The following is a 21,450-nucleotide window of genomic DNA, read 5'->3' on the forward strand; positions in this document are numbered from 1 at the left end:
AGAGGCACTTAAAAATAGGATTCAGAGGTCTTAGACTAATTTTTTTTTAGTTAATTACACTTACACCCCTTAAGGTTTATCGTATTTTCACATATATCCCCTGAGGTTTCAAAAATTACACATACACCCCTGAGGTTTCAAAACTATTACATATAACCCTCTATAAGAGAAAAAAATAAATAAACAAAAAAAAAATATTTGTATTGAGGTTGGACATTATACCTTGAGTAATCTTATTAGGCCATTTAACCCCTTAGCATGTCATTTTGCATAATTTTTCATAATTTTTCGTCTCACTATAGGGCCATATGCAACAGTTTTGAAATCTCAAGGGGTGTATGTGTAATTGTTGAAACTCCATGAAGTGTATGTGAAAAAGGTGTATGTGAAAAGATAATAAACCTCAAGAGATGTAAGTGTAATTAACTTTTTTTTTTCTTTTATCAAAGTTCTTACACTTTTTGTTTTTTTTTTGTTTTTTTTTTTTTTCAAGGAGACCTTGGAAAATGTTTCAAAATAAGTTGCTAGAAAGTAGAATCAATAAACCCAAAAAAAAAAAGGTAGAATCAAAGAATCACAAATTCGAATATCCACATCTTTCTTAAATAAAAAAGAATTACAATTTCTTAAATATTAACGATTAAAAACAAATAAACTATAAATATTGAGAGAATAGATACCCTAAAGTGAAATTCTCACAAAAGAATTAGATTTGTCAGATAACAAATAATTTTTGGATGGTTAGACATATCTAAGATTTACTAGAAGACTTTACACTTACTTAGTAATTTTGATTTTTCATTTAAAAAGAATAGATTCGAATTTAGATATCTTCAATATAATGAAAAGAAATATCAGCAAACTAACAGTGGTAAATAGATTGGTGAGCTATTATAGAGCTATTATAATAGGACATTTGGGAAATACCATAGCAGCCCATTCTTGGTGCCATGCCGTTCTTCAGAAAGACGAAGCGTAGAGATATTAAATGGACAAAAATAATAAGATATTAAATGGCATGTTGTCGTTTGATAGTATATCGATGGCATGTTTAAGCGTTTCTACAATTTGCTTTGTTGGCAGGATGAGCAGACGTGTCACGCGTGTAACACAAGAGAAGAGACAGGTAACTAGATAAGGGCCGTCTGAAACATCAAAGTTCGAGAAGAAACAGAGCCCATAAAGGAAATAAAGCCCAACAACAACAACGCCTGTACCCACAATCACATCTCCGCTTCGGGCTCTCCTATTTTGGCCGGCCGTTTTGGGATTTCCAACTTCGCGGAAAAAAAGAGAAGAAAAAGAAAAACAGACAGAAAAAAGGGAAAGAAAGCAATTAATTGTTTCTTCTTCTTCTTCGTTTTATCGCGGGGCAATTTTCATATCTCAAATTTCAATCAACATCTGGCTCTGGGTTCTGGGGTTCAGAAACTGAGTGATAATTGCTGTATAATTTCATAATTATAATAATAATAAAATAAATAAATAAATAAATAAAAACAAAAAATTGTGGATTGGGATGAGCATGGGGCGTAGCGGTGGCAGCGGCGGCGTGGTTCAGGCGGCGGTGATAGCATACAATCTGAGAGACGCATCGAATTGGTGGCAAAACATCAACGACTCACCTCTTTGGCAAGATCGTATCTTTCACGCCCTCGCCCTTCTCTACGGTCTCGTCGCCTTCGTTGCCCTGGTAATTTATATATGTCTTCATCTCTCTCTCTCTCTCTCTATATATATATATATATCTTTTTATCTATGTTTTCTATATATGTATGTATATGTCGTATGTGCGAATTTCATTTTGTTTACCTCAATTCTAAATCTCGAATGCTAGGATTTTTAGCTTAGGTTTGGTTGTTGCTAAAACGAAGGAAAAAGAAACAACATTTTTGAGTTGTGTTTGTTACGTTTCAAATCTATGCGTAGATGTTATTAATTTCAGGATAATGTAGAAATTTGATAAATATTTATATATTTTTATTTAATATTAGATTCAATTGGTTCGGATACAATTAAGAGTGCCGGAGTACGGTTGGACCACACAGAAGGTCTTCCACTTTCTTAATTTTGTTGTCAATACAGGTTTGTATTGTTTAACATTTTGTTTTTAATTTCATCTTCTCGTCGTTCGTTTTCGGGATTCTAATAGTGTTCATGATTTTTGTTGGGTGTGAGTGTTTACTTTTCTCCTGTTTAATTTTGTAGTTCGATCAGCAGTGTTTATTTTTCGCCGGCAGGTGCAGAAGCTGCATCCAGAGGTTGGATTTGATCATTGGTGTCATACTGTTTGGTTTAATTGTTTAGTAACTGCTAATTAGCTTGTTTGGGTTTTCTTGTTAGATTCTCCAACATATTTTGCTTGATATGCCAAGTCTTGCTTTCTTCACAACTTACGCACTTCTGGTTCTGTTCTGGGCAGAAATTTACTATCAGGTTATATTTCATTCAAATACTAACATATATATATATATATTTTTTGGTAGGGGGGGGGGGGGGGGGGAGGGGAAAGGGTTAGGAATACGATGGTTTAATTATGACCCTAATGTGTACATTGAACAGGCACGTGCTGTTTCTACAGATGGACTGAGGCCAAGCTTCTTTACAATTAATGCTGTGGTTTATGTAATTCAGGTGAAATTTCTGCTTCACTGTTTCACTTTAAGTCATGGAAAAAGGGAGCTTTTGGAGTTGGATTCTTCTACATGGAAGCAAGTCATGTTTTCTGAAAAGCGCATTACAATTATCTTGTTTCCACTTTATTTTTCTTTCCATCATATTTCTTAATTGTTTCCGTTAATTTCTTGTAAATGTAGAAGTTGTTGATCATATGTCAGCAATTTTTGAAAAATATTAGAGATAATTTAGCAGGTGTATCAAGTAGCAATGATTGTGAAATAAAGTTATTTAGTGAATTAGTGGCCTTGTAACCGGTGCAATTAAGGGGTTTCTGAAGGAACCTTCCATATGTAACCATATCATCCCTTTCATGAATAGGGTTCTTAAGAACCTTTTTTTGGTGTATATTAATGCAATATAGATGTAACCAGATGTGAATTGAGTAAGTAGTGAAGACAATTTTGTTGGTGTATATATATCCAATTGTTGGTAGTCTATTCGATGGGGTCAAGGGTCAAGGGTCAATGGGCTTAGAAAATGATGAATTAATTAGCACAAAGATACTGTGTTTGGGAAGAGAAAAGTTTTTGAACTGGAGTGGTAGGTTAAGGTTTTAGAGTGTTTTTATGCTTTGACCTACAGTTGACTGGATGCACCCAAGGGGTTTAGCGAGTTTGTTTATTAGATATTATAAAATGCGAGGAAGAAGATAAAGGGTAATGGGTTGATGATTTGGAGAAATTTTGAAAACCAATCCTTTTTTGTTTTCATTAAAGACTTTTAACCATTTTTTTAAAGATTTAGAAATTTGACCATGAGTAATGCTCCAGCTTCCCTCAAGAAGTGCTCAAACCCTATCAAGTAGTGCTTGAGGGGTGTTCGAGCACTTCGCAAGCGGATCTCGAGCGCTTTTGAGGGTCAAATTTCTAAATCTAATAAAAAAGGGTTAGAAGTCTTTAATTAACTCAAATTTGGGTTAGTTTTCAATATTTCTCATGATTTTGTTAGGTGTCCACAGTTTGTTAATGCTTTGACCTACAGTTGACTGGAAGCACCCAAGGGGTTTAGCGAGGTTGTTTATTAGATATCAAAAAATGTGAGGAAGTAGATGAAAGGTAATGGATTGATGATTTGTTAGGTGTCATTCTGGATGGGAATACTACGATGTAATTCATTTGTACCTGATAAATAGGTTTATGATTAGGCCCATGTCTATCATGTTATTCCCTTTATTGCATTGATGGACTTAATAATGGGATGATTTAAATATAGTATCAATCAGGTGTCTTCCCTTTTCATCATGCAAGTGTACGGGAAAAATACGTGATAGAAACAAGAAAAGGGAAAACATGCATTGGGTTGTTTCTATTTATCAGTCTACTTGTCATTTGACGCTTGCTATAATACTATAATTGCCAAAAAAGACTGCTTCTGTATGCACATGTGGTTATTTGGAATTGGCCCATTCTCAAGGTTCTTTCTAATTAACTCATTAAATAAGTGTCCTAACTTTATGATTTTGTTTGACTCAACCTTAAATTTTTTTTGGAAGATTGAAATTTTTTCTCAATCATGGTGTTTTTATTTTCCATAGTAGGAAATAAAAATAAGGAACAGGCTATTTCCATTCCTTCTTTTTTTCTATACTTGCATATTTTATGGAATAATGGCATACACAATTTTCCATTATAGTTGATATGGTCTTGATTATACTGATTATAATACAACTATTTTCGCTCCCTTTTTTGGTCAAACAAGTATATTTGTTCATATGTTTCATGAAAAATCTCTAGTATATTTGCTCATTGGAATTGAAAAACTCTGTCACTTAGGAACAGAAAACAACTTTTAGATGCAAATATGATTTTATTACATGTTTGAATTTGTGTGTCTAAATGTTAGGTTGTAGTTCTCAAATTGTGCCTATTATCACTGTACAAACTAATCAGGTGCTAAACTGCTGGTCAGTTCTATTGCTTATCAAATTCTGTTAGTGTGGAATTAGTCAAACAATTAGGCATTGTTTATTATGTTTTACAGCCTCTGTCTGGGCGTTGACTGTTGAGGAAATGATGTAGGGTCATTATTTTCTGTTTTGTTGTTGATATTGTACACTCTGCATAGTTGTATGTATGTTTCTAATTTAACACTGTGTAGTATTTGTGGGGTTAATTGTTTACTTGTTGGGAATATTAATAATATCATTGAAAAATCTTTTTGTTTTATTGTTACAGATTTCTTTGTGGTTGGTATTATGGTGGAAGCCTGTCCATGTTGTGGCAATCTTGTCTAAGATGTTCTTTGCAGGTATTTCTTTACTAAACACATATAATTTGTGAAGCTTTGCAGTGGAAATTGGTGATCTGTTATTCTAATACATATATTCCTGCAGGTGTGTCCTTATTTGCCGCCCTTGGGTTTCTTCTATATGGTGGAAGGTAATTGCGCTGTGTTCTCTCTGCTGCACTTCCAACATATGAAACATGTACACTTGCAAAATTGCAGTGTGCTGTGTATTTCTGAAATAAAAAGAAAAAAAATTGTAACAAAAGCACACATTGGAATTGACTTAATTAGACATTAGCACCTCTAAGACACAAAGGAGATTGTGGACTAACAGAGTGTTGAGTGGGTATGATGCTCTTGCCCACGTTTTGTAACCCAAAAGAGCAAATCATTCAAGAAAATAAACACAATAAAGAGGCTTCTTCAAAAATTCAATTTCACTGATGCATCATATTTAGTGGATCCTTAGAAATTTTGTCATTTTGCCTCTTTTTATATTAATCCCGGTCTACCTCTTCATCAGCTGTGTCTCCACATACAACTGGCTTTAGATTAGCACTTCATTGTCCAGAATAACTTTTGTTCTATAGCCACTGAATTTTAGGTGGTAGTTGAACAAACTATTCTACTCTCTCTCTCTCTCTCTCTCTCTCGGTATACAAATTGCTTCGTCTTTTAGTCCAGTCCATGGTGATTCTATAATCACATTCTTAAAGAATTGTGGAGCATTTAAATATTTGGGACTTTATGGAGGAGATTTCTTCTCAAATAGTGTTCACATAGGTATGTGTCTCATGATGCTTATGAGTGATGAATGTTTATTTTTTATGGGCACCTGCAAGATAGGTTGAAAGGGCTGAAACGTCTCTGTTACATCATCTCCCTTTCTGTGATAGAACGTCAAGTTTTTAGAAGTTATGTATAGTGTGCATGCTACAGTTAGTGAAGGTCAGGCATAAAATATAAATAGCATGGGGTTGTGTTGTTGTGCTTCTGTGGGAGAAACTTTGAGGATGTAACACATTTTCACTGGTTATTTGGTGTGCATGTTATTAAAAGAGGGGGGTCACTGATTATTTGGTGTGCATGTTATTTAAAAGAGGGGGGGGGTGGTAAAATATTGGTATTCTTTTTTGACTCCTGCCAGATAATACAGAATACTGCTTTTCACAGGCTTGACATATATAAATGTATTTTGACATAAAACTTACATTCTGGGCAATCTTCTAATGTAGTATCTGCTGTTGTTTCTGCCAGACTCTTCTTGATGTTGCAGAGATTTCCTGTAGAATCAAAAGGACGGCGTAAGAAGCTGCAGGAGGTAACTACTTTCTTCAAAAGTATTTTTTTAAGAACCCATAAGTTTTCATAATTCTCTAGTTGTACTTATTACATTTGTTTTGTGTTTTTTGGCTTTGATAGGTTGGCTACGTGACAACCATATGTTTTACATGTTTCCTTGTGAGATGCGTAATGGTGAGTCTGCTTGAATTTTTTTGGAGTTCACCTACTACTCCTTGAACTTGAGGAAGCTTGATGTCTTTAAGTAGGTCAAAGTTTTAAACATCAAAACCACATAGACGGTCAGTTTTATTTTGTGCATATATCATGTGTCTGTACGAGTATATGACCAAACAATTTGCATTGGATATTATGTTCCTCCAATTTACTTCAGGCTGTTCATTTTGATCAAACAATGGTAATTAAAGCCACAGCTAAATCATTGCACCTTGATTTATTAATTCCTCACTTGAGCTTCTATGATTTGTAATCTTGTGCTACAGATGTGCTTCAATGCATTTGATAAAGCTGCAGACCTTGATGTCTTGAATCACCCAATTCTAAACTTCATATATTACCTGGTAAGTGTTTTGTTTTATATTTTTGTTTGGCTAATGTAACTCTTTTGGTCCATTAAATTTCATTGGAGTTTCAAATTTCACCATTGAAATTTTTCTTCCCCTTTCTTTATAGTTGGTGGAGATATTGCCTTCTTCTTTGGTCCTTTTCATTTTGAGGAAGTTGCCTCCAAAGCGTGGGATCACACAATATCACCCTATTCGCTAAGAGGATGGAAAACATTTGATCAAAGCAAACCAAAAGTGAGGGACTTACGAATATGTGATTTTTGAGATGCCTATCTACCCTCTGGGGAGAATGAAATCTTGGAAGGAAGATAAAAAGTGGACCACTCTGTGCTTTGAGGAACAGCAGCTTTTTGAGTGTTCGTTCTCAGCAGGGGGTGGTAGATTTGATGAAAAGAAATGACCTTTAAAGGATTGTCAAATATGTTGTAGTATCATGGTCTTTTATTTTGAATGTCTTGAATCATACGATTGGTGCTTTGTTGTTTTAACAGTGTCAAAAACTTAAGTGGCCATTCCATGAATAGGAAAAGGGGAGCAAATGAACTGTTTTCTGTATGATTGGGATTAAAGTGTTTTGACAGTTGTGTTAATCTATCGCATCTCTATTAAAGCAAGTGCTTTCACAACATCTTGGTGTTTACATATGATTTCAGCCATCTGTACTTATCTAGCTGAAAAGAAAAACTAGTATCTTGTGTTTTGTGGTGTTGGAGTGTATATGATTGATAGCAACAATAAGGAATCAAGGATGTAGGTTGTTGAAAAGAATATGATCTTTTGGCCAGAGGAAGCATACCTGTTCTGACTTCTGAGACTGCATGCTTCTTTTCATGGCTGAAACTTGCTGGTTATGTTTAATGCTATAATTTCCGGGTTTGCACCTGAAACTCTCTCTCTCTCTCTCTCTCTCTCTCTCTCTCTCTCTCTATGATGACAAATGGGTTTATCATCTGGTTGAACAAGAAGGGAAATGAAGGTGTTATAAAAGTGGATTCGAGTGGCTGGTTAAGATGGTTGACCATATGATCAAATTAAAACCAAACTTTCACCCTCTACTGGTCTGTGTCAACCACGCTGGGTATATTGAATGGTAGGTTTTACTTCTCTTTTTTCAGGTCAGTTTTGAATGGTAGGTTATGTCCCTCGTAAGAAAAGAGAGGTTATCAGTTTACAGACCTTATAAAAGGTGCTTATACAGTTATACTTAAAACTCGCGGGTTCTAAAACTCGGATTACTTGAGAATTTAGTTACTTGTGGTTTGTTTCATATGGAATTTCTTTTTCTTTTTTTAATGAAACTATCTTTGTTATTCCAGAAAACTACTAAAACAGAAATTTTCTTTGTTTTCTCCAGAACTACTAAAACAGATCAATTTTCATTTTTTATTTTAAGAAACTATTTCTTAAAATAAGGCTAAAGGGCCGGCCTCGTATTTTCAAATTTTCAATGACCTTTTGTTGGGCATGAGTATTGACCTTATTGAAAGGGTTTTGAGATTTTATAACTGGTCTTGATTTGAGAACCCATTTGTATTGGTTTATCGACTTATCAACAAAGCTTCATGCACCTATTGCCACTCGTCTATGTCTTTATCACAAAGAACCCAGAAAGCCTCACGCTCAGGCAAGTGGCTAAATTAAGGCTTGCCTTTCTCTAATTAATTGTTCTTTTTCCATTAAATGGTTTTTCAACAACCCATCCAAACAGATTGTATTGATTGGTTTCTCAAAATGAAAAAAAGGGTATTTTAAGAAAAGTGTTAATTGTTTTTAATCTATTCCAATCTTTACCAAACACTAGAATGGTAATAGTACACCATTGTCTCGATTTCTTATGTGTTTCAAACGTTAGAATAGAAATAATAAAACCATTACATTCCTAGATAGGTAAGAAATAGATTAGATCTCAGTCAAACAAACAAAACCTATCTGTCAAGAACTCGATTTGGTTTCCTGTTAACATGTGGAATTTGCTCATGCCCATTCCTAATCCTTAATCCATATATTTAGTTTTATCCAAATCTCCACAGAATCTCAGAGATTACTAAATTGATGAAGTTTTATTAGCTTGTAGGCTAATTTAATTATTTAAGCAACTAGAATATTCGTCTTGGACTGTAAAATGGTACAAAACATAAAGAAAAGAGAAAGATAATCATGACCATTTTGAGGATTATTCTCAATTGCATGATTTGTGGGGGATTATTATCCACTGCAATCCCAACATCAATGATACATAGATATCAGCATATCACACGCAACTTTTCTTTAGGAATTAGTAACCTCGAATTAGACCACATGGTTTTTTGGTAAGTAAAATTTGATTAGATCACATGTCAATTATAGGATAACAATCTTCAATCAAATGTTTTATATTTCTAGATTTTTTATTTAATACATTATCGTATATATTAACTCCCTTAATATTTAATAGGCTACAAATTATGCCGGGCGAATACTAATAATTAGTAATATTTAATAGGCATAATAATATATACGTGTATTAGTAATATTTAATTATTAATATTCGGAATTATTTTCTTTAAAAGTATAGTAAAATCTTGGATACTGCTATTTTCATTTCTATTTTCTTTAAACTTAATTTTCTATAATTTTGAAGACACTCACATAACCTTTATGGCTTTATGCTAAATTGCTAACTGTGTTTCTTTTAATCCATTTGTTTTGTTTGATACTTTTTTTTTTCATAAAAACAAATTTGATTTATAACTTAACAATAGCTATAGATTGCATTAGTTGTGTTTTTTTTTAAACAACTGATAAATGAGGCCAAGAAAATATCTGCTTCCTGAGAAAAAATAAAAAATAAAAAATCAGCTTTCCCGATACCGAGAGTACTCCAAATCCACCGCATGTACCGACTGGGAAGTAATGGCGTACAGGCGTAACAGGCCCTAATAAAATGAGGAAAGTCTTCGTCGTCTACCAGATGCCACGTCATGTGGGCCCCACTCCTCTACCTTCCTTGCTTATAAACCGCCACGTCACTGATAGCTGACTCAGCATCTACGCAGAGATAAAATCCAAAAGGACCCCGCAGAGAAAATATCTCATTTTTTTTTTTCTTTCTAAAAATAGAGAAGGTTCAGAAAAAAAAAAAAAAGAGTTGTGTAACAACTAACAAGTGATTAATTGCTGTGAAGGCGCCTAGCAATTTGCATGGCTAGGTCTGTTGCTTGTATTATACTATTATATGTTGTTTGTCTATCTCTCAATCTCTCATACAGACTTGAGATTTTCAGTCGAGGACTCGGCTTCTCGGATTTTCAGTCGAGGACTCTGACACTGGGAATTCTCAGGGAAGGACTCTCCGGCCAATTATAAATACTTCCAAACCCCATCATGCAATCACTACCTCAGGTTTCTTCCACATTTCTTCTCCCATTTCAGATTGTTAGGTTTATTTTCGATTCAGCAGGATGACTCTCCTCATTGAGCAGCCTGACTTTGGTAATTTTTTGTTTTTTAAATTCCTCTACTTTTTTCATTGATTTTGCTCATGAAATTTAGTGCTATAATGCTTGTTTTTTAGAATTTTTTTTTATATGAATATGTATGTGCTTCTGGGTGCTGATAATTTTCTTGAAATATTAATTTTAGCAGCAATTGAGGTGGATGAGAAGAAGGTCTCTGCTGAAGAGATTAATGAATTGGTGTTGGATGGTGGATTTGTGGTGCCTTCCACAAACGCATTTGGCCACACTTTTAGGTCCTCTTCTCAATTACCATTTTGTGGGCTACATTATATAGAATCAATTAATATATGGATGCATCCATCCACATATTATCATATAATTCTTTTCCAATAGATCTACATTTTTCATTTCAATTTTCAGCAAAAATTCTCAAAAAACAAAAAAAAGGTTCTATGATTAACACATCTATTCGGTGTCACCAAAAGAAAAAGGCTTATACCATAATCTGTTTGCAATAGCGTTCCCTGATTCCCTTCTTTATGATCATGAATTATTTCATTGCAGACCATTCATTTATCTCCATTGAACTTAATTATCTAACATTTATTCAAAATATGTACAGGGACTATGATGTTAACAGTGACCGGAGAGATGGGGTTGAGGAATTCTACAGAATCAACCACATTAACCAAAGTGTTGACTTTGTAAGCAATTAAACTGTGAATGTTTTCATTAATTGATTAATGAATTTCCTTAAGCATATTACATGCTAAGTATGATTTATGTACTATTGTAAGTTTGTAATATTATAATGAATATGGAATGAATTTGGTTCAATGAATTAAATTGCAGGTGAAGCGGATGAGGGAAGAGTATAGAAAACTTAACAAGGTTGAAATGAGCATATGGGAATGCTGTGAACTTCTGAATGAAGTTGTGGATGAGAGTGATCCTGACTTGGATGAGCCTCAGATTGAGCATCTCTTGCAGACTGCTGAAGCCATCAGAAAGGACTATCCTAATGAAGGCTGGCTGCACTTGACTGCCCTTATCCATGGTACATTAATTAATAGCATATTTCTTATTTCACATTTTGACTCCTTAATTATGTGATTAACCGGCCTTTGTTTTCCATGAAATTTAGATCTTGGAAAGGTTCTTCATCTTCCTGCTTTTGGGGAGCTTCCTCAATGGGCTGTTGTAGGTGTGGATCATATCACTGCACTGAAAAGTTGAACCTTCAGTCATCAAATCTGTTATCTGCTTTATTATTATGAAACTAACCGAGATCATTAATTAATTGCAGGTGACACATTCCCTGTTGGGTGTGCCTTCGACGAGGGAATTGTTCATCACAAGGTCTAATTTCTCTCACAAATTTTGTACCAAGACTCATCTTTAAGATATAACATGAATCACTTTCCCAACTTAAATTAATTTCTGAATTAATTTTCCTGTCAATAGTCTCTTACATTATGTGGTTTTGTTCCTTGCAGCATTTCAAGGAAAATCCTGACTACTACAATCTTGCTTATAACACTAAATATGGAATTTACTCTGAAGGCTGTGGACTCGACAATGTACTGATGTCATGGGGGCATGATGACTACATGTACTTGGTATGCACATATTGGCCAAACCTATTCCAACTTCTACATTAATTGTGCATACACTGCCATCCATGTACTTAGAAGTGGGAGGAAGTAGCATTGTCAATCATAATTTACCATCTAAATTCAACATAAATATATATAATTTCATAATCTTACAATGGTAATCTTATTTCCTTGTCCTGTCTTCAGGTGGCCAAGGAGAACAAAACTACTCTCCCTTCAGCTGGTCTTTTTGTTGTCAGATACCATTCATTTTATGGTACATTGTGAAATTAGCAGCTACCCTTCAATTGTGCCACTTGTTAAAAAATATATATACACTGATTTCAAGTCATACTTATGGATCGATCACAATTATGTTGCAGCTTTACACAAGGCAGGAGCATATAAGCAGTTGATGAATGAAGAGGACATTGAGAATCTGAAGTGGCTGAAAGTATTCAAGTAAGACTATTCACTTTTCCATTTGAGAACCCAGTAATATGTTAAGCCTGTACTTTAACCGAAAATAGGAATTATATATTTATACTCTATTCAAAATTGAGAAGAGCATAAAACTAACGTGGCTTTTCTGTATGCAGCAAGTATGACCTTTACAGTAAGAGCAAAGTTCGCATTGATGTTGAGAAAGTCAAGCCATACTATCTCTCTCTAATTGAGAAGGTAAAGATCAGTTGTTCTTGTCAAAGCTCTGATTAAGACATGGTAGCTAGATGGAAGGAAAATTTTCAAGTTCATGAAATTTAAGTGGATGCACAAGATAGAGCTTCAGTATCACATTGTTTTCTTTTTCCCCACTGTTATTCTTAATTTTGATTATACATATTCTGTTTCAGTACTTTCCTGCAAAGCTGAGATGGTGAAATTGGGAGCTCTAAAGTTGGATCCGTAAAGAAATCATGGTAGCAGCTGAATAAAGGAGCAGGATTTAGGACCTTCAGTGCTTTTTTTTTTTTTTTTTCTTTGTTCTTTTGGCTTTTCCCTTTATGTTTCTTTTGTCTATGGGGAGGTGCTTTTACCTTTCCTCTGATTTTGTATATAAGTAGGGTAATACCTCTGAAGTTATTTCATTGCCTTTGCTTTTTTCATAGACCTGTTCTATGCTCTTAAGGTTAAACTAGCTACTTTATACATAAATTCTTGCGTACGTTTAAGACTTTAAATCATAGGTGTCCTGATGCAGATAAAAATTAACAAAAGTATAAGGTATGTGTTATGATGTTACCAACAGTTCAGATTCAAGTCTTCTCCATTTTTGTATATGTTTGTATCTAATCTAATGATCGAGACCCCCATCAAATTAACAATAAACGTCCAATTTAACTATGAGTTATAAGTTTATAACCTTTGAGTGTAGGAGTAAATTTTGTTAACCACTAAAGCTCAAATTAACGATAAACATCCAATATAATTATGAGTTATAACCTTTGAGTGTAGGAGTAAATTTTCTTAACCACTAAAGCTCAAATTAACGATAAATATTCAATATAACTATGAGTTATAACCTTTGAGTGTAGAGTAAATTTTCTTAACCACTAAAACTACAAACCCGAATGATGACTGCTTAATCATTGAGCTACCCGTAGCTTACAACTGCCTTGGTCCAAATTAAAGTGTTCCTTGATTTTTTGTTTTTTCTTTGGAAATGAAAAGTGTACCTTCATAACCTGTCTATTTGTCACTACTTTAATGAATGAATGTCTACGTGGGAGTAGGGGTCAGAGTTGGACTACAGGAAGGCAACATCTGAACCCAAAACTGAAATGATTAATTTATTTTGTTTTACCGTTATGGCAATTGGCAAAGCCTCCCTATTTGTCACAACTTTAGAAAATGAGTAGTAAAGTATTGTCACGTCGAATCAAAGAGATAAAAATATAAATACATAGTAGTTGTAGACTTGTAGTTTATAAGTCCATTTTCTCTTATACAATAATATTTGTATGAATCGTCAATGAATGTCGTTGTAAGTTGGGTGGGGTGGTGGGTGGGTTTAGACGATCCCTCCAAGTTAGGTGGTATAACCTTGAATTTTATATCCCTAATAATAAAACCCATCTTTGTCTACCTCTTCTCTAAACTTTTCTCTATGTTTAAATAGATAGAAAATGACAATTATATATTAATACATGATAGACACTGAGCACGATTTGTCCTTTGCATTCTTCTTAGAGAAAGAGATTGATATTACAGCTAAGCGCTTTGTTTTGTGTTTTTGGAGCTTCCTTTTTTCTTACTTTCTCTGCTGTTGCCGTTGTTGACCAATATGCTCGTATACTTAAACACACAGAGGCTTGATACTTGATACGATTCTATCGGCTTCCTGAAAAAAAGGTTTGATTGTTTGCTTCAGCATTGGCTTTTTTCCATTTATTGTCATGGTGAGCGCTCTTTCAGACATATTCACGAACACAAGTTGGGCAATTTAGTAGTCAAAGTTGTAGTTGTTTGGACTGGAAGTGTTCTTTTGATTTTCTACGAATTGGGTTTCTCAGTTTTTGGTATTTGATTAATTGGGTTTTTGTTTGCTTTTCATACCTTGTCCCTGTTTCTGAGATTTTGGGTTTATATAGTTTGGTTGGAGCTCATATACCACCTGTTAATATAGCTGAATTGTTGGAATTTCGAATTTGTCTTTGCACCTTGGAGATTTTGGGTTGCTGGGTTATTTAGAATCTATCTCTTGTTCTAAGCTTGAGGGAATGAAAGGAAAGGTCGGAGCACCAGGAAGTTACTTTGTGTTAAACACAGGAGATAAAATTCCAGCCATTGGACTTGGCACATGGCAGAGCGGTGGAGACCTTTGTGTTCAAGCTGTAAAGACGGCATTATCAGTTGGTTACCGTCACATAGATTGTGCACATCTTTATGGTAATGAGATCGAAGTTGGGGAAGCATTAGCTGAAGCATTTAAGGGTTCACTGAAGAGGGAAGATGTTTTTTTGACTTCTAAGCTCTACTGTACGATGAATTCTCTCAATAAAATCGAGAATTATGTTACAGTTTCTCTTAAGAACCTTGGAGTTTCATATTTAGATCTATATTTAATGCATTGGCCTGACAGCTCAGCGTTTGGTGATGCTACTGATCCTCCTTCGAAGTCTGGGAGTGAGTATAGGCAATTCTTGAATCGATTGAAGAAAGCATGGAAAGCTATGGAAGGTCTGGTTGAGTTGGGTCTGGTTAGAGCTATTGGCGTCAGCAATTTCAGTGTTGAGCAGATCAAACAATTGCTTAAATTTGCAAAAATTGTACCTGCAGTCAATCAGGTTGGCTTTTGGTAAATCATTCTTGCTAGTTATGGATTTCTAATTTTCTATGTCGTTTTTTTTTCTTGCTTAATTACATGTATCACAAGGGGTATATATGTTAGAGTAGATAAGTGACTTGATCTAGTAACGTCTCATTGCTAAGATGGTTTTTCAGCAACAATTTTATCTACAATCTACCTCACCTCAAAAAATTATCTCCTGAAATTTCTCGTTTATTTGTCTGACCTAGTAATCTGTAAACATTTGGACAGTGGGATTCAATGCAATATGAAGGAACCTGCATTAGTGCAATAATGGTACCAGGTTTAGAAGAGCCCATCTATATCCTGCTTGAGTAGTCACCAGTATACATATGTAATGTGAAATGTAGAAAATCATGACTTGGATCAGATGAATCTGACAATCATTGAGTTGGTACGCTCATTTAAGAATGGGTCTTCCAGCATAGTTCTGGCTCTAAAAACAGCCTGCCACATCACAGTTCCTACATGATTCTGAAATGAAAGATTTAATTTTGCACCTTCATATATCATTGAACATTCTTTGATAAGTTCATATGTCTTTGCACTGATGCTACAATTATTCTCCCAAACTAGCTTAGTCTAATTTATCCATAGAGACTGATTGGGTAGGACTAATACCTCTCATGACTTTCTTTCTGACTCAATGTTGACATCAGAAGCAAATTATGAAGCAAAACTAGAATAAATTTCTTACCCACCTCTTTCCCTGTATGATGGACGTTAGTTAGGATCTAGTGTTGAAGTTGCTTAATCTCTTAGGACAAAGTATGTAGTGGCTGTTATTTTCCTTTCTACTATTTTCCTTCATTAAGACTTAAGACCGAAATTCATCCTTGTTGGTCACTGTACGCCATAAATTCAGGGTCCTTAATTGATTTATGATTGAATTTTTTAGGTGGAGTTGCACCCTTTTTGGAGGCAAGATGAACTTGTAAAGTTCTGTCAATTGAAAGGTATCCATGTATCTGCTCACACACCCTTAGGAGTCCCAACTTCAACTCCTGGTCCATCTGATAGCAGTTCAGGTGGGGAAGATGAACCTGGGACTCCTCGCATATCATTCAGGAGGTCAAGGTCTGTGCATGGGCCCATGCTGAAACTGTCAACAGTTGAAGAGATAGCAGACAGGCACAGAAAAACACCTGAGCAGGTACTTTAGATTCAGCAGTATTTTTCTTTTCTTTTTTCCTTTTATACTACTTATTATCTATTTCCATTGCAGTTAAACATAGCATTTTTATGTTTGATCTTTTGCTTTATACTATTGAGTAGTATAATCCCATTCAAGCTATGATACCAGAAATGGAAGTATCATTCATATGTTGAACTTATAATATGCATATCCTTGTGATTGCAACACGAAGCTCAATGCAGGGTTCAAAACACTATACACATGTGATTATACCCAAATGAACATACAAAAAATAAAATTCAGATCTGAGCCCATAGCTATATCTTTCCCCCCCACTATCTTTATTCTGTAACCAAGGTAAGCCACTAGCATTTCAACTCCCCCATTTAAAAAATTCCCCATATAAGAACGCCCCATAATGGTTAGAGTTAACTTATCTTGACAACAGTGAGGTTTGTTCTGTGAGTGATCCTCATCTAAGTGGCATGGACAACCCAATGCCCATGAGTATTCTAATCAGCTAGTTTTCATCAAACATAATCAAAAGCAAGCGAGCAGCAGTATAAAAACTGTGTCATAATTTTAGGGAGTTGATGCTCCATGTGGCATGAATGTAAGATGCAGCAATACAAACAAGTGTTCATAATCAATGGGACAAGTGAAGATGTGACTGCAACTTAGAATTCGAGAAGTTAGAAATTAGTGCAATCTGAAAATTGCTAAACTTGCTTGGCCTGCAAAACTTTGAAGTGATGCATGACAGATTGCTCTGATCCTAATTCAGATGGAGAATTGTTGACTTCAGGACTACAATTTCAGGGTCATGGTTAATGTAAAAAGACTTGGCTGCATTTGATTGCAGTAAAGGTTTTTTCTGAGTCTACACTGTGAGCTTTTATGTTTTAAAATTCTAATCTGTATACATATTATAATTCATGGTTAATTTGATTGAAGTGGTGCTTGTCACTTACAAACCCAAAAGAAGTGACAGCCTCAGTAGAGCTGCAGCAACTTCTACCTTGAAGAACCTAATTTGTGCTACATTTTTAGTCAAGTTTCTTCCTCAGGAAGCTTTCATGAGCTTTTCAGTCTCCAATTACATAGTCAATGATTGTCATTATATAACTCATTAACGATTAATTTAAAGTTTTTAAAATTACATCAAAACTAGAAGGATATCATCTCAAAACCTTAGAAGTTTATTTTATTCCAAATGGAAATTTTACCCTTTCTAAAACTTCATAGTTATTTATAAAGTTGTCAGAAAAATAAGAGTTTTTGTTTATGCTTCCACGGCTTGCAAAAAAAGTTGCTAATCCATATTTTTCACAATTTGATGAAAAATTCAGGAGAAAGGTTGGGTGGGGAAAATTAATCAAATACGACTTAGACTAAGTGCTTACTATTATTATGATAAGAGGCATTTCAATTGGTTATACTTTGTCAATAATTTGTAATTGCTGAGTGGTAATGCTAAGATATGATGCATGGATCTTCAAGATTATAGTTTAGGTAAATGTAAGTATCATTAGTTCAGTTTTACTTTCTGCACATATGATCTTGAGAATGTTATGAATAAAAGAAGGATCACCATCCAAACCCAAGCCTCCTTACCGTCTAAGCTCCTGTGTAAGTGCATGTAAGTGAATTGCTTTCTTTAAGAGTAGTAATTAAAGTTGTAAGGTCTTTGCAGAATTACATAATGGTTGAGCATTTAGTATCAGGGGAAAAAAACAGAAAAGCTTTCCTGAGTAATGATTTTGAGGGGGGCCTCTACTTACTAGCTTTATTTTTGGAAAATTTTTGTCATTAATGTTTTTCAACCTTTTGCACCCCTTTTCTGTCTCTGGATCTTTTGTATTTTACTTTTCCTCTTTAAATTCTGGAAGCATGGTTATGTTAGAAATGCAAACCTATGCCTTCTTCACTTTGTACAAAACAAGGCATTTAGAAATTTTGAAACAACTACCTTCTTCACCTTGTACGATTAGCACATAGCAATTGCAGGAATTCAAATCTGTGGATGTTCTGAAGTTGCAATGTTGGCTTGCCCATACATATGCTTAGGATCCCAATCATACCAGTTGCCATGCCAAGTTATATACTAGTGAGGAGCAGATTTGTCTTTATTTTTTGTGGCCATAAAACAATAACTGCCCCTTCATGCAATGAGTAACTTCTTATAAAAAGCAATCAGGGTGGGACTATTGTGTTATCAAAACTATCACTGGGTTTTGGTTGCCAAAAGAAGAAAATAATACAACTGGGCGCAGGGTCCTTTGAACTAGAAGTCAATTAGGTCTGCAGATGATTCTGTTGTCAATGAAGATTAAAAATAAAGTAACTGCTTGTGATTTTAGTAATATGTTGGTATGCTTGATCTGTTTCAGGTTGTTTTGCGTTGGGGGCTGCAAAGAGGAACCAGCGTCCTACCTTGTAGCCTGAAGCCTGATAGGATCAGAAAAAACATAGACATTTTCAGTTGGTCTCTGTCAGATGATGAGTGGAACCGCTTGAACCACATTGAACCACAGGTATGCTTATTTGGAAACAGTCCTTTGAATAATTTTTCAGAGAGTGGCTTTATGTCTGGAAGTGGTCCACTTCAAGCTGTGCGTGAGATGGAAGATGACATGGAATCCAATGCCTGATATCTAATGATATCTTCAGATAGTGTGCCATTTTTGTTCAACGAAGTTATCATCCTTATGATATGTATGCCCATTGTTTGCAAGATTTCTAGTTTGTGGATGCTGAATAGAAAGTCAAAGCAGATATTATTAATTGAAGTGGCAAATATTTCTTTTTAAACAAACAAGAAATTAGATTTAGATGTGCTGTGCACTGGCCTTGTGCTCATTCTATGATGTCCTTTTCTCTCTGATTAATAGCTGGCATTTCATGTACATATAAATATAGCACCATAACAGACACCTACCGCTATATAGTGAATAAATGTGGTCAGAAAAACCCTTTGAACTCATCCAGTTTTACATCCCAATAAATTTGGCGATACCAAGGAATAGGATGATGTTTCTTTTTTCCTTGTTTTTTTGGGTAAGAAAAAAGGATGATGTCCGGTCATTGACAAGAGCAAAACTTCTGTTTAGCGGTTGCATGCACTCTGTGTATCTCTCTACGTGATATCTCTTTCATCACATAGAGAAAGATAGACGCAATGAGTGTATGTGAGAAGTGTTTTTCAATGACAGGGTACCATTACACATGAACATAGATGGTTGAGATGCATATTGAATGAGAAGCATTTCAGCCATTTATACTTGGTCCTATTATGGTTGATGGTTTGAGCATTATTGCAAAGTTATAAGAAGTGGTGGCGTATGTTGTTCTGGTTTTCGTCCCCAAAGAGAGAGGGTTGGGTGGCAAAGTCGATTAAAGGTTGATTTTCATGCTTTGCAATTTTCGTCCCCGTCACTGTATCACGCTGATTTGAGTAAATTGGGTTGTGGGCTGTCACTTAATCCCATGCTTTGTATCGTATGAAGCCCTCTGCTCCATACACATGACGCGTGAGATTTCTTTTCTGTTGGGATCACGGCGTGTGGAATTGCTATCTTATATTTTTACCGAACAAGAAAATTACAATTTAGATATTCCTTTGTGACTGTAACACTACTACATGACACTTAAATTATAATATTGTTCCAACAACAAGAACTAATCATACCATTGCATCAAGAGACACTTGCATTGTTGTTTTTGGTCAATGAGACCTACTCAAGTTGCTTTGAAATTAAAATTGAATAAGTGAGAATTGAGACACGCTAGTCTAATTTAAACATAAAATATAAAATAAATTCAAACTAAAAAGAGAAAGAAATGCACACAAGATGAAGAATGAAGATGGTCCATGTCCACACTAGCTAGTAGCTAGTCTACCGTCCTTTTTGACCCACAGTTTAATGTCAAACAAATAAATAGACTAGCCATTGGTGTTGTTTTGTAGACTTTTTTCACATATTGAATCATGTGGCTATAAACCAGTATTCTATTCAGTACTAGTAGTTGGACTGGGGAATTGGACTTCTTTCAAATGCAAATTGCAAAGTCAACACCAGCCAGAGTTGCAATTTCTCATCTTCGACTTCATTTTCCATTTGGTTGCATGCATTTATATCTCCACCAAACAAGTCCCTATTAAGCCAGCAGTACACTGACATCAGCTTCGCCCAAAACCCTTGTATAGTTGTATACATATATACGGCCAGTTTGACAAATTTTACCATGATATTGAAAATATTATTTTCTTTTAATCTAACAAGTTCTGTTCTGTGGTGGGAAAATGTGGACTAGAACAGGCAAATTAGATGCCATAGCTCCCAACCAATCCCTTCTGCTCGAAATTTGCACACCATATATAAAAAATACAAAAAAATAATAAAAAAATCGAAAACCTAATGCATGGAAATTAGCAAGTAGTATTGTGGTATTATGAAATCAAGTATTTTATATGCCCTGTTCTAGAATCTAGATCCAACAAATTTCAACGGTAGCTTTCAAGATGGTTGAACTCTGAAGCAAACATGACAGAATATAAAAAGAAAGAATTAATGCATCTCTAACAAATTCATGAACCTCTCCTTTGACCCAACCATTGAAGACATAGAACAATAAAAAAAACTATACTGAAAAAACACTTTGAAATGTACCGATATAGAAGCATTAAATCGGAAATCATAACAGGCAATCAAAGTAATAGGACTCAGCATAATCAAATATAGAACTGTTGCTACTTGCTGATGTAGAATCTGCAAGTGCTGTGCCGCATAACAACGACAGAAGGTCAGATAACACATTTATTGTTAAATGTGCTTTCCAAGGAAACATGGTGAAGATGAGTTATTCAACCAATCTAGCCATTCTAGGCAATTGAGTCACCATCTCCATTTAGAGTCCTATTTGATAGGCAAAATTGATCGGACATTGGCCAAGCATATCAACTAAGACACTCATACCAATTTCCTACATGCAAGGGACTCTACTATTTCCACTCCATTTTAATCAAAATAGTATGTACACTGTATATAGACAAAATTATCACAGATAAAGGGAAATAATGATAAATCAATTTCTAACAAATATGAACCAAACACAACACAGAAGATTCAGAAAGTTTATTCTATACATGTATGAGGGCCAATTCTGTGATAAATATTTACAACAGAACCAACTCTGAGAG

The 21,450-nt window shown here is 34.8% G+C and overlaps 4 protein-coding genes and 1 long non-coding RNA gene across 6 annotated transcripts in view; 3 read left to right on the top strand and 2 right to left on the bottom strand.

The window, feature by feature from the left end:
• Nucleotides 1-1,176: 1,176 nt before the first annotated feature.
• On the top strand, nucleotides 1,177-7,399 carry TOM3 (tobamovirus multiplication protein 3). The gene is made up of 11 exons (XM_086231421.1): nucleotides 1,177-1,693; nucleotides 1,995-2,085; nucleotides 2,209-2,261; nucleotides 2,344-2,436; nucleotides 2,563-2,634; nucleotides 4,854-4,926; nucleotides 5,012-5,057; nucleotides 6,163-6,226; nucleotides 6,328-6,381; nucleotides 6,690-6,767; nucleotides 6,880-7,399. Exons 1-11 carry the CDS (start codon nucleotides 1,520-1,522, stop codon nucleotides 6,970-6,972), a joined length of 891 nt encoding a protein of 296 aa, XP_086087547.1. The 5' UTR covers nucleotides 1,177-1,519; the 3' UTR covers nucleotides 6,973-7,399.
• LOC147295749 (uncharacterized) lies at nucleotides 4,917-7,727 on the bottom strand. Its single transcript, XR_015120268.1, has 3 exons — nucleotides 7,570-7,727; nucleotides 6,117-6,188; nucleotides 4,917-5,138 (listed from the first exon to the last, which is right to left on the bottom strand). It is a non-coding gene; the product is annotated as an uncharacterized LOC147295749 (long non-coding RNA).
• A 2,156-nt stretch (nucleotides 7,728-9,883) lies between these two features.
• LOC147295750 (inositol oxygenase 1-like) lies at nucleotides 9,884-12,911 on the top strand. 2 transcript variants are annotated; one of them, XM_086230644.1, is made up of 11 exons: nucleotides 9,884-10,244; nucleotides 10,395-10,503; nucleotides 10,833-10,914; nucleotides 11,063-11,267; nucleotides 11,355-11,414; nucleotides 11,517-11,569; nucleotides 11,707-11,829; nucleotides 12,013-12,082; nucleotides 12,189-12,267; nucleotides 12,405-12,486; nucleotides 12,660-12,911. In XM_086230644.1, the coding sequence occupies exons 1-11, from the start codon at nucleotides 10,214-10,216 to the stop codon at nucleotides 12,684-12,686; spliced, it is 921 nt and encodes a 306-aa protein (XP_086086770.1). In that variant the 5' UTR covers nucleotides 9,884-10,213; the 3' UTR covers nucleotides 12,687-12,911. The 2 variants fall into 2 exon arrangements, with proteins under 2 accessions (XP_086086770.1, XP_086086771.1); XM_086230645.1 differs by having other exon boundaries at nucleotides 10,398-10,503.
• Nucleotides 12,912-14,035: 1,124 nt separating this feature from the next.
• LOC147295751 (aldo-keto reductase family 4 member C10-like) lies at nucleotides 14,036-19,072 on the top strand. The gene is made up of 3 exons (XM_086233959.1): nucleotides 14,036-15,092; nucleotides 16,014-16,268; nucleotides 18,641-19,072. Exons 1-3 carry the CDS (start codon nucleotides 14,526-14,528, stop codon nucleotides 18,899-18,901), a joined length of 1,083 nt encoding a protein of 360 aa, XP_086090085.1. The 5' UTR covers nucleotides 14,036-14,525; the 3' UTR covers nucleotides 18,902-19,072.
• Nucleotides 19,073-20,738: 1,666 nt separating this feature from the next.
• Nucleotides 20,739-21,450, bottom strand: part of PSKR1 (phytosulfokin receptor 1) — a 3,172-nt gene continuing 2,460 nt past the window's right edge. Inside the window, 2 exon segments of the mRNA XM_086231281.1 lie at nucleotides 20,739-20,783; nucleotides 20,921-21,028. Of these exon segments, the coding sequence (XP_086087407.1) occupies nucleotides 20,739-20,783; nucleotides 20,921-21,028 (153 nt within the window).

Source organism: Dryas octopetala, chromosome 2, assembly GCF_963921425.1.
Source record: "Dryas octopetala chromosome 2, drDryOcto1.1, whole genome shotgun sequence".
NCBI lineage: Eukaryota > Viridiplantae > Streptophyta > Magnoliopsida > Rosales > Rosaceae > Dryas > Dryas octopetala.